At 41.9% G+C, this 11,173-nt stretch overlaps 1 protein-coding gene across 1 annotated transcript; it reads right to left on the minus strand.

The window, feature by feature from the left end:
* Window positions 1-611: 611 nt before the first annotated feature.
* Window positions 612-11,173, minus strand: LOC133091008 (small integral membrane protein 30-like). The gene is made up of 2 exons (XM_061189776.1): window positions 11,119-11,173; window positions 612-826 (listed from the first exon to the last, which is right to left on the minus strand). The coding sequence occupies exons 1-2, from the start codon at window positions 11,171-11,173 to the stop codon at window positions 612-614; spliced, it is 270 nt and encodes an 89-aa protein (XP_061045759.1).

Raw genomic sequence — 11,173 nt, forward strand, 5'->3', positions numbered from 1 at the left:
CATTAAATCTCTTCTCCATTTCAATGTCAATATAAAGTATTTTTTTAACATTAAATCTTTTCTCCATTTCAACGTTAGATACATCGAATACATTTTCTAAACGTTTTCCCCAACAAAGAGATAAGTTTTAATTTTTGACCAACTGTATTTAATATCTAGGTACAGTATTAACTTGGGAGATAACAAAACAAAACTCCATTAAAAATATGGAGAAAAGACTCCTCAATGATGCAGGAGGCAGTGATTATAACTTAAACAGTGGCAATTTCCCAGGATTCTGGGCAAGAGTTTTCTTCTTCCTATTGAGAATTCTGAAACTATGAAATACTACTTATGCAAAGTTCAGCCATCTCACTTCTTTGACCTTCTTTCTAACTAGCAAATGCAAATTACCGACGGCATTTTTCAGTGCGTTATTTGTTGTGAAGAAAACGTTTTGTTTTCCATTTAACATAGTATATCAATTTGTTCCTATTTATAGGGAAATAACCAAGACTATGAACTACCCTATTTAGTGTTTCTTGGGAACTTTCAGTCACCAAAACTCAGTTCTGAACCTCAGTAGCACAAAGGTTTTCAGGGCAAGGTTTGATTCAGGAGGCCCTTCAAAGTCACATCTGTCCATTTCTCTTTCGTGCATACACCCCCAAACAAGCACAAATGCCTGTAATGCTGAGAACCACACTGAGCAAGAGAGCGATTGCATCTCCAGCTTCTACTGCTTCAACAACAGGCAGCACCAAAAGCAATGAAAAGAGAACTAGGAACAATTGTGTTGAAACTGAGATCTTGATGTTGAGATCTTGAGGTGACTGATTCTTAAAGGCTGAAGGTTTCAAAGAAAGCGGTATTTGTTTAATTCTATCAGTTCAGGATGCTGAGGTTAAGAGGTTCCACGTGACAGCACCTTCAAGGAAGCAGCCATTACAGGAATGGCGAGCAGGGCTATTATTGTTTTTTAAACTTTTTATTATGGTGATTTTTGACCGGTCCCCAGAGTAGACAGAATTGCATAAAGGATCTCTGTGTACCATGCCTCAGCCCTAACAACCATTGCCCCATGGCCAGCCCTGCCCCATTCACCCATATTTTCTACAAAAGATACAAACTTTAAAAAATAACCATAATACTATTATCATACTTAAAAAAATATCCAACCTTCTGAGATCGATTTGTAGTGTATCTGATTCCTTTAAGATATTGCCACCTGGATATTCTCCAGGTACTTCAAACTCAGCTTTTTCAAAGCTGAGCTCACCACCTTCTCAGAAACCTGTTCCTCCCCCACCAACTCTGTGGGCCCTGTCTTGGTGATGGACACCACTGTTCATCACTCCCTCAGGTCAGGACTTTGGGAGTAGCCTTTTGGCTCCTCATTCTTCCTGACGCCCCATCTAGCCACTCACCTCCTACAGATCTCTAGTGTCTGTCCCCTACATCTCCCCTGCCACTGTCTTACATTATCAGGCTCTTATTGGGTTCTTTGCCCCTGGGCATTAGCTTTTTAACTGGTCTCCTCATTGAGTTTTCACCCGCTAATCTTTTTTTTTTTTTTTTAACATCTTTATTGGAGTATAATTGCTTTACAATGGTGTGTTAGTTTCTGCTTTATAACAAAGTGAATCAGTTATACATATACATATGTTCCCATATCTCTTCCCTCTTGCATCTCCCTCCCTCCCACCCTCCCTATCCCACCCCTCTAGGTAGTCACAAAGCACAGAGCTGATCTCCCTGTGCTATCCCCCGCTAATCTTTTAATGCTATTGCCATAATTTTTTTGTGGTAAAATCCACATAACATAAAATTTACCATTTTAACCCATACAGTTAAGTGGCATCAAGTATATTCACATTGTTATGAAATCACTACCACCATCCATCTCTAAAACTTTTTCATCTTCCCAAACTGAAACTCTGTACCCATTAAAAAGTAACTGTCCATTACCCATCTCCCTGACTCCTTCCTGGTAACCATCATTCTACTTTCTGTCTCTGTAAATTTGACTACTCTAGGTACTTCATACAGTATTTGTCCTTTTGTGGGTGGTTTATTTCACTTAGCACAATAAGGTTCCATGTCGTAACATGTACCAGAATTTTCTTCCTTTTTAAGGCTGAATAACGTTCCGTTGTATATATGTACACCACATTTTGATTATCTATTCATTCGTCACTTGGGTTGCTTTTACCTTTCAGCTATTATGAATAATGTTGCTATAAACATGAGTAGACAAATATCTGAGACCCTGCTTTTAATTCCTTTGGGTACATACCCAGAAGTGGAATTGCTGGACCATATGGTAATTCTATTTTTACTTTTTTGAGGAACTGCCCTACTGTCTTCCACGGCAGCTACACCATTTTACACTCCCACCAGCAGTACACAAGTGTTCCAATTTTTCCACGTTCTCACCAACACTTATTATTTTCTATTTTTTTGATTATAGCCATCCTACTGGCTATGAGGTAATACCTCATTGTGGTTTTGGTTTGAATTTCCCTAATGATTAGTGATGTTGAACATCTTTTCATGTGCCTATTGGCCATTTGTATATCTTCTTTGGAGAGAGATCGATTCAAGTCCTTTGCCCATTTTTGAATCAGATTGTTTTTTGTTGTCCCATTGCATGAGTTGCCCTTTTTCTCTGTTAAGAGTGTACTTTGATGCACAGAAGTTTTCAATTTTGATGTAGTCCACTTTATCTGTTTTTGCTTTTGTTGCCTGTGCTTTTGGTATCATATCCTCCAATAACCTTTTAAATACATACATTTATATCCTTCCACTGTCCGTTTATAATCCTGCTATGGTTCCCTCTTTTAAACTCCTTAATGATCTAGTCTCTGTGCTTCTTCAATCTCACCTCTTGGCGATAGCTCCACCCAAATATACTTATCAAGTCACTATGAATTACTGCATAGCTCTGAGCATTCACCATTCTTTACACTGGCTGGTTCCACTTTCTCTCCCTCTTCGTTTTTCACTAAACTACCTTTCATTCACCTTTTAAGACTTCTTCAATACCTCCTCCTCTAAGAAGACTTCTTTGAATTTTCCCAGAGTTAGGTGCCTTCCTTGTCTTTCCACTGTTGACTTTTACTGTAACACTTATCAGAATGTGTTTTAAATGTTGGCTCACCGGTGTCCTGTCCCTCCAGGTAGACTGTAAATTCCTTAAGGGCAGGGCCCTATCCCTGTCTTGTAATCTGCATGCTGCTCAAACTTAGTTGAACAATTGAACTGGAATCTCTGCCACTGTTCAGTTGTTTTGACCTTGAGAAAACTAGTTAAACTCCCCAGGTCTCAATTTTCTCATAAAATCATTAGGATTTACAGAGATTATATTTGTAAGGTGCTTGGTGCTTACTCTGGCCCAGAGTAAAAGCTCAACAAAAAAATGAGCTGTTATTATCATCAACTTGTTGAATTGATATCTCAAGCTCTAGTCAGTTGTATGACTTCGGACAAAATTCTTAAACTCCCAGGGCCTCAGTTTTTCCTTCTGTAAAGTGAGGTGTTTGACCTGGATCCTCTATAGCAGTGGTTCTCAAACTAGGCTGCACATTGCAATCATCTGGGGAGCTTTAAAAATACTGATGACTAGGTCCCTCTCCCAAATATTCTGATTTAATTGGTGTGAGGTACAGCCGGGCAAGGGTATTTTTTAAAAGCTCCCCTGGTGATTCTAATGTTTAGCCAGAATTCAGAACCACTGATCTAAAGTTTCTTCCAGATATAACACGTTGATATAACAAGTTGAGCTGCCAGGATTCTTTGGAGGTGGGGGGGGGATGGAATGTCTCCCAGCGTTCTTCTGCTATCACTCTTTGTTAGTTTAGCAGGAAGCATTATTGAACAGGCTCACTAAGCTGGAATTCCAAGAGTATTTGTAGATTCCTGAGTGTTTATACTTAGCAGCTCCCTCCATCCTGGAGTGACCTGGGGGACCAGAACTCTGAGAAAGAAAAAAATTGGCTTCTCCTTACCCCACTGCTCTAAACCAAGGCCCTGGAGTCTACCCTGGAGTGTTGTACTGTGGAGTCCTAGTAAGGCTGGAGGGGAGGGTGGAGGGAAAGGTCCTTGGTATAAACTTAGTGGGGAAACTTGGGGCCCTGACTAGAAGGGGATGGAGGCTGAGAGTCACAAATATGCATTCCTTTAGGGTGCTTTAACACCGTGTTCACAGCCATTACTTACATGAGTCCCAGAACAACCTTGAGAAATACAAAGCAGGCATTACTGCCCCCATTTTGTAGAAGAGAAAAACAAGTCTCTGAATGGTTGAGGACTTCACAAAAAATTACACGGTTGGGTTAGCAGCAGGACCAGCATGACAGCCCCTGTGTCCTGACTCCCCAAGCTGGCCTCTTTTACTATGTATGCACACCCAGTGTGAGATAATAGAAAACACATATTGGTCTCTTCTCCTGGTTCCTGGCACAGAGCTCCCGAAACCCTTGTAGTTTCCTGGGTGATGGGAATGGTTTTTGTTCTAATGAGGCAACTCTGGGTGGGGTCCTGGATGGCTCCTGGATGACCTGACTGGATGACCTAGCTGGAAAGACCAAGCCATGATTAGAAGCTTAGAATTTTCAGCCCTGCCTCTCATTCCCTCAAGAAGGGAGAAGAGCTGGTAGTGGAGTTAATGATCAGCTATGCCTACGTGATGAAGCCTCCATAAAAATCCCAAAGGTATGGAGCTCAGGGAGTTTCCAGGTTGGTGAACACATGCAAGTACTAGGAGGGTGATACACCCCCCATTCACTGGACAGAAGCTTCTGTGCTCGGACCCTCCCAGACCTCACCTTATGTATCTCTTCATCTGGCTGTTCATCTGTATCCTTTAATAAATTGGTAACTGTAAGTAAGTGTGTCTCTGAGTTCTGTGAGCTACCCTAGCAAATAATTGACTCCAAGGAGGAAGACGTCATGGGAACCTCCAATTTGTAGCCAAGTCAGACAGAAGATGTGGGTATCCTGGTGGCCTACTACTTGTGATTGGCATCTGAATCTTGGTTGTGGGGATGGGGGGGTGGGGGCAGTCTCGTGGGACTGAGCCCTTAACCGGTGGGATCTGACGCTGTCTCTAGTAGCTGGTGTCAGGATTGAGTTAAATTGTAGAACACCCTGCTGTGTCACAGAGAATTGGTTGGCGTGGGGGAAAACCCCACACCTCTGGTGTCAGAAGTGTTGTGAGTGTGGTAGTGGTGTGAGAGCAATGAAAAACACGGGTGGAAAGACTGAGGTTTTATCTAAAACACCCAGGTAGCTCAGTCTTTCTTGGCTCCTTGGAGTTGGAGCTGTGGTTCTAAAAGGCCCCATCAAATGCTACCGCGAACAACTGAAATAACTCTGCCCAATTCCCCTGTGATCCCTCGCCTCTGAGCATAGCAGTGCTAAATGGGATCATTAGCAAATGCCTTCAGTTCTGCAGTTTGGGGTGTTCAGTACTAGCTTTGAGGCTTGGACACTCAGGGAGGTGTTTAGTTATAATGGCCCATGTGTCCAGGGACACTCACAAGGGCCTGTAGAGCACTGTTAGTCAAATGCAAATGCTGGGTCACAGACAGGGGTTGGCCCTTGGCCACTGGCTCAAGATGAAATGGAAAAACCAGAACAGGGTAGTGACTTTTTTTTTTTTAACTAAGCTCAATTTAATTTAAAGCCCTGTCTTTTATTCTGAGATTATGTCTTTCCTACTTTTTTTGGTCTTAAAATTGCCTTTCATAAAATAGTGGTAATGGTAGATGGCAGTTTATTTTAATGTCCTGAGTGACATAGTTAAAATAGCCACCCTACGTGAATTCCCAAAATTGCTTTTGAAATGTTATTGATCCAAGGAATCCTGAGTTTGGTAACACTCACCATTTTGGAGGGCCATGTGATCTCAACTCTTCAGGGGCGTGGGAGGCCACAGAGAGAGCCTCACCTCGAGGGCAGTGGTAAAAATTGAACAGTAAAATAATTTAAATGCCTGGAATTGGACTTTGCCACCTATAAGTTCGCAGAACCACTTTGGTTTTATTTAACAGACATTTACATGGTGCTTCCTAGATGCCCAGCCCAGTCTCAACTGCTGCACAGACATAATCTCATTTCATCCTCATCAAGCCTTTGAGGTACATGCTATTATTATCTTCACTTCCATTTTAAAGATGAGGAAACTAAGATGTGAGGGCATTGAGAAACTTGCCCAAGGTCACAGCTAGTTAGCAGCAGAGCCAGAAGTCAAAGCCAGGGAGTTTGGCTCTGGAGTCCATGCTCTTAATCCCTAAACCATGCTGCCTGGTTAGAAGCAAGTTCAGACTTTTGTGGCATGTAATGATCTATTTTCAGCCTCTGACTCCATAGACAGAAGCTGCCTGTGGACTAAGCTGCCTGATCTGTATTGAGCAGCTGTCAGTGATCTCTTTTGAGCCCTTTCACAACACCACTGGGAGAATCAGTGGGCAGATGGCTCTTGGACAGAGCCTGGCAAGTAAGCAACAGTGAAAGCAGTGAACTTTGGATAAGGTCAGCAAGTCCTTGTAGCTTGGAACCTGGGTCTGTGCAAAGGCCTTCTGAGAGGTCCCCTAGAGCTTAGACATGTGGTTTTCAAACACATTTTTTAAAGCAACCAAATGCTTTTCTCAATCATAGACACATGGGCAGTTAATACATATACACATACACCCCATCTATGTGAAATCCCTTCTTAAAGCAGATACAAGTGGAGGGTGTGTTGAAGCAGAAGTGGGGATCCAGTTGATCTTACTCTGATCCCTTACGCAGTATTGAGTCACTATCTGGGAACTTAGAGCTTTGAGGAGCACAGTTTGAAAACCATTGCTCCAGACCATGGTTTCCTGGAGCATGTCCTACAAAATATTAGTCTTGTAAGATGCTTTGTAGGAAAAAAAAAGTTTCGTGGTCAAATACATTTGGGAAACTCAGGTTGTTTCATCCTTGCTTTGTGATTTACAGTTACTTATTAGAGGGTAAAGAGACTGAAAAGTCTGGAAGGGGGTGAAACCACTTTTAATCCACAATTTTCCTCTTAAAAAAATGGATGAATTGAAAAAAAAAGGGTGAATCGTTTTATATTTACACAGTGCAATACTATAGAGCAATGAAAATAGACGAACAATTGCTACATATGGATACATCTTACTACTATACTAATAAGTGAAAGAAGCCAGACACAAAGGCATGTATACTGTATGAGGTGGGAGGTGACATAGTGCATGGAAGGGGGCATGAGATGAGTTTTGAAGCTTCTGGTTATATTTTATATCTTGATTTGGGTGGTGGTTACATAAGTGTGTTTACTTCGTGAAAATGATTTGTGCATTTTTCTGCATATGTATATGTTTATGTTATGCTTCAGGAAAAAAAGGGAAAAGCAAACAAAATACCAACATAGAAGGGACCAAAAAGAAATGCACATGAATTTAACTCATTAAAAAAATATATATATATATATTTTTTAATACTGCAGTTTTTCTGAATCAGGTTATCTGGTTCAAAGGCAGGCCTCCTGGAAAACTCATAGGATGAAGGGTTTCCCCTGGACCACCACTAGAGAAAAGGTATTATAGTATGCACTGAGCAAGGATGCCCACATTTATTTGACTCTCTAGTCTGTATCTGTTTCTGGTCTTCATTCCTAATTCCCTGTGTATTAGTTTCCTATTGCTGATGTAACTAATTATCACAAATTTCGTGGCTTAAAGCAACACAAAAGTATTATCTTAATTCTGGAGATCAGAAGTCTGAAACGGGTTTCAGCGGATTAAAATCAAGGTCTTATCCAGCTATGTTCCTACGTTCCTTCCGGAGGCTCTCGGGGAAAATCAGTCTCCTTGCCTTCTTCAGCTTTTAGAGGCTGCAGGTATTCCTTGGCTCATGGTCCGCTTCCATCTTCATAGCTAGCAATGGCCAGCTAACTCTTTCTCACATCGCATCACTGACGCTGACTCTTGTCCTTCCCTCTTCTACATTTATTTTTTTTAAAGATTTATTTATTATTTATTTATCTTATTTATTTTTGGCTGCGTCGGGTCTTAGTTGCACACGCGGGGTCTTTGTTGAGGGATGCTGGATCTTTCGTTGTGGTGTGTGGGCTTCTCTCTAGTTGTGGAATACTGGTTTTCTCTTCTCTAGTTGTGGCACGCAGGCTCCCGGGTGCGTGGACTCCGTATTTGTGGCATGTGGGCTCTGTAATTTGCGGCACATGGGCTTTCTAGTTGAGGCCCGGGAGCTCAGTAGTTGTGGTGCGTGGGCTTAGTTGCCCTGCGGCATGTACTCCCTATTTAAGGTCAGCTGATTAGCAAACTTAATTCCATCTGCTACCTTAATTCTCCTTTGCTCTATAATTGCGACACAGTCACAGGTTCTGGGGATTAGGCCATTATTCTGTTTACCACACCTGCTAAGGGATTAGATACAGATCCTAGTACTTAACCTATTCTCTCTTCTATTAGCATGGGTTTTCTTTCAGATAGTTAGCATCTGACCAAAAAATTAGTTGAAAATTATTGTTTTGGGTTTGCTGAAAGTAAAAGTAATGAACTCAACTATCCGTCACTCAAATGAGAGATTTATTTACTTTTAACCCAATAGGACACTTGTTACAAGAGTGCTATAGATGCCAGGTAAGGGAGGACCCCAGTTTGTGGCAGGCTTGGAAAACTGTGTGGGTCTCAGGGACTGCACCCTCTTCCTGCCAATGAAATGTAATCATTGAGGGCTAGTATCTGACATCTGAAGTGGAGCCAAGAAAGGGGATTAAAAGACTGGTGCTCTGAAGGTGAGGTGACATAGTTTGTAATCCCTGATCGTACAATTATGAGTCAGTTTCTTTGTTTGGGTCAATTGAATAGTTTCCACAGTATTGAAAAACTGCTGTTCACAGTGGCTCCTTGGACTAGCAAAGAAGGAAGAGACCCAGAAAGTCAGTTGTTGCCCAGGCAGCAGGCAGCAGGAGGTGGCTCAGACTGGCTGCTGCCGTGGCAACATTGATTACTGTCACAAGCAGGCATGTGGTAGGTAGATAGCAATTTCAGAGAACACATGGACCACCTGCATCAGAATTACCTGGAGAGTTAGTTTAAATATGAATTCCCAGGCTGCACAGCCAGAGATTGGGATGAGATCTGGAATCTGCCTTTTTGAAAGGCAACCCTTATTCTTTTTTTTTCTTTCAATTTATTTATTTTTATTTATTTTATTTTTGGCTGTGTTGGGGTCTTTGTTGCTGTGCACGGGCTTTCTCTAGTTGCGTCGAGTAGGGGCTACTCTTCGTTGCGGTGCACGGGCTTCTCATTGCAGTGGCTTCTCTTGCTGCAGAGCACGGGCTCTAGGTGTGCAGGCTTCAGTAGATGTGGTGCATGGTCTCAGTAGTTATGGCATACAGTCTCAGTAGTTGTGGCTCATAGGCTCTAGAGCACAAGCTCAGTAGTTGTGGCGCACAGGCTTAGTTGCTCCACGGCATGTGGGATCTTCCCAGACCAGGGCTCGAACCTGTGTCCCCTGCATTGGCAGGCGAATTCTTAACCACTGTGCCACCAGGGAAGCCCAACCCTTATTCTTGATTGTAGTTTAAGAACCACTGATTGAAGAAAATAATGCATCCCTGTTACAAGTCCGTATACAAACCCTTGTTGTCTATCCTTGGATGAGGCCTCACCTCTTTGCTGTGAAAACCAGAGCCACTTTCTTGCTTACGAAGGCCCAATCTTCAAAAGACAAAGTAGATGTGCTGTCCCAGGAATTGATAATGACAAATGCCCAAGTTTTGCAAGTGCTAAGAGTTTAAATAGTCCTTTCATGATTTCTGCAAGAATGGAAGTTTTTTTTTTCCCCAGGGAACATCTAGTAACATCTCACAGAACTAGTCATGTCAAAATATACTTTGGGACTCCCAAAATAAATTTCCCAAACGGGTGAAATGCTGTTCAATATCACTGGGAAGGACTAGGGTGGGACCCAAGCAGGTTTCGATATGAACCCAGGACTGGAGAGGATGGCTAAGATGCAGGACTGAGCCTCTGATATGATGGAGAGATACCATTCTTCCTCTAGGAAGGTGGGACTGTAGCGTATACATAAAGAACACCACACAGGCTTCCTGATTTTTCTAAGAATCACTGCTGTCATGAGCCACTGTTGCTGATGAGAATGTGTTCTTATCCCTTACATGAGTTAAGAACAAGTGGATTAGTGGATGTGTGAAATTCAAAGTGTTTTATATTTCTCTAATACTACTGCAATACTTGTAACTCAAGGTGTGGGCAAATTCTGATTTGCTAGTTGTAGTGAACACTCTTGACTGCCTACCTAGCATCCATTCCCCACCCCTTCTCCCTGTCAAAAATCCCAGTTTTGCTCAGATATCCTCTCCATCCCCAAAACCCAGGGACAAATCTGATTAATCAGTGTATGATCCTTCCTCGGCAATGATTATTGGTCCTGGGGGTCTGCATGTGTCCTAATTCATCCCAGTGAGGTTGAAGGGAAGGACTTAGAATCTTTTGTTGACACAAACAAGGATACTTGTAGCCATCTTACAAGCAATGAGGGGAACATGTTTTCGGATGAAGGCAACCCTGAAGGTTGCAGGACAGAGAAATGAAACCTGTTCCTTGTGGCAATGTCAGTGACTGAATCGTGTACCCTGGAGTCCACAATACCTCTGGATTTTCTTATTGTTTAAGCCTGTTTTAACTGGGTTTTCTGTTACTTATGGTCAAAAAATCTCCTAATGTCTACAGTTGCTCGTTTGCTTTGTACTCTCTGGTTTATGCACTTTATATGTAACACGTAAAAAAAAGAAAAGATTAGATTGTGGGCTGAGATAATAATGATCTGTGGGACAAAATTTGTTTATGTAAAAGCTGTTGTGAGTTGTGTGCTTCTTCCTGTATTATCACGCCTTTCAGTTCCCACAGGTGTCCACATCCAGAAGACAAATTCATTAAATCAGTTTCTTTTTGTATTTCTTGTCTCAGAATTAATTATATGCATCTAGCTTCCTTTTAGCACAGAATGTTGTTTACTGAGGTTGATGCAGAGTGCTAAGGTGGGGACATTCAGTTAGGAAGTGCCTTCATTGACTAATGGCATAAAGCCTAAACTTACCTAGGCTTATCAAAGAAGTGGCTTTCCCAATAGACGAGTGAACGCTCTTTCTCAT

The sequence above is a fragment of the Eubalaena glacialis genome, chromosome 1 (assembly GCF_028564815.1).
Source record: "Eubalaena glacialis isolate mEubGla1 chromosome 1, mEubGla1.1.hap2.+ XY, whole genome shotgun sequence".
In the NCBI taxonomy this organism is placed as follows: Eukaryota; Metazoa; Chordata; class Mammalia; order Artiodactyla; family Balaenidae; genus Eubalaena; species Eubalaena glacialis.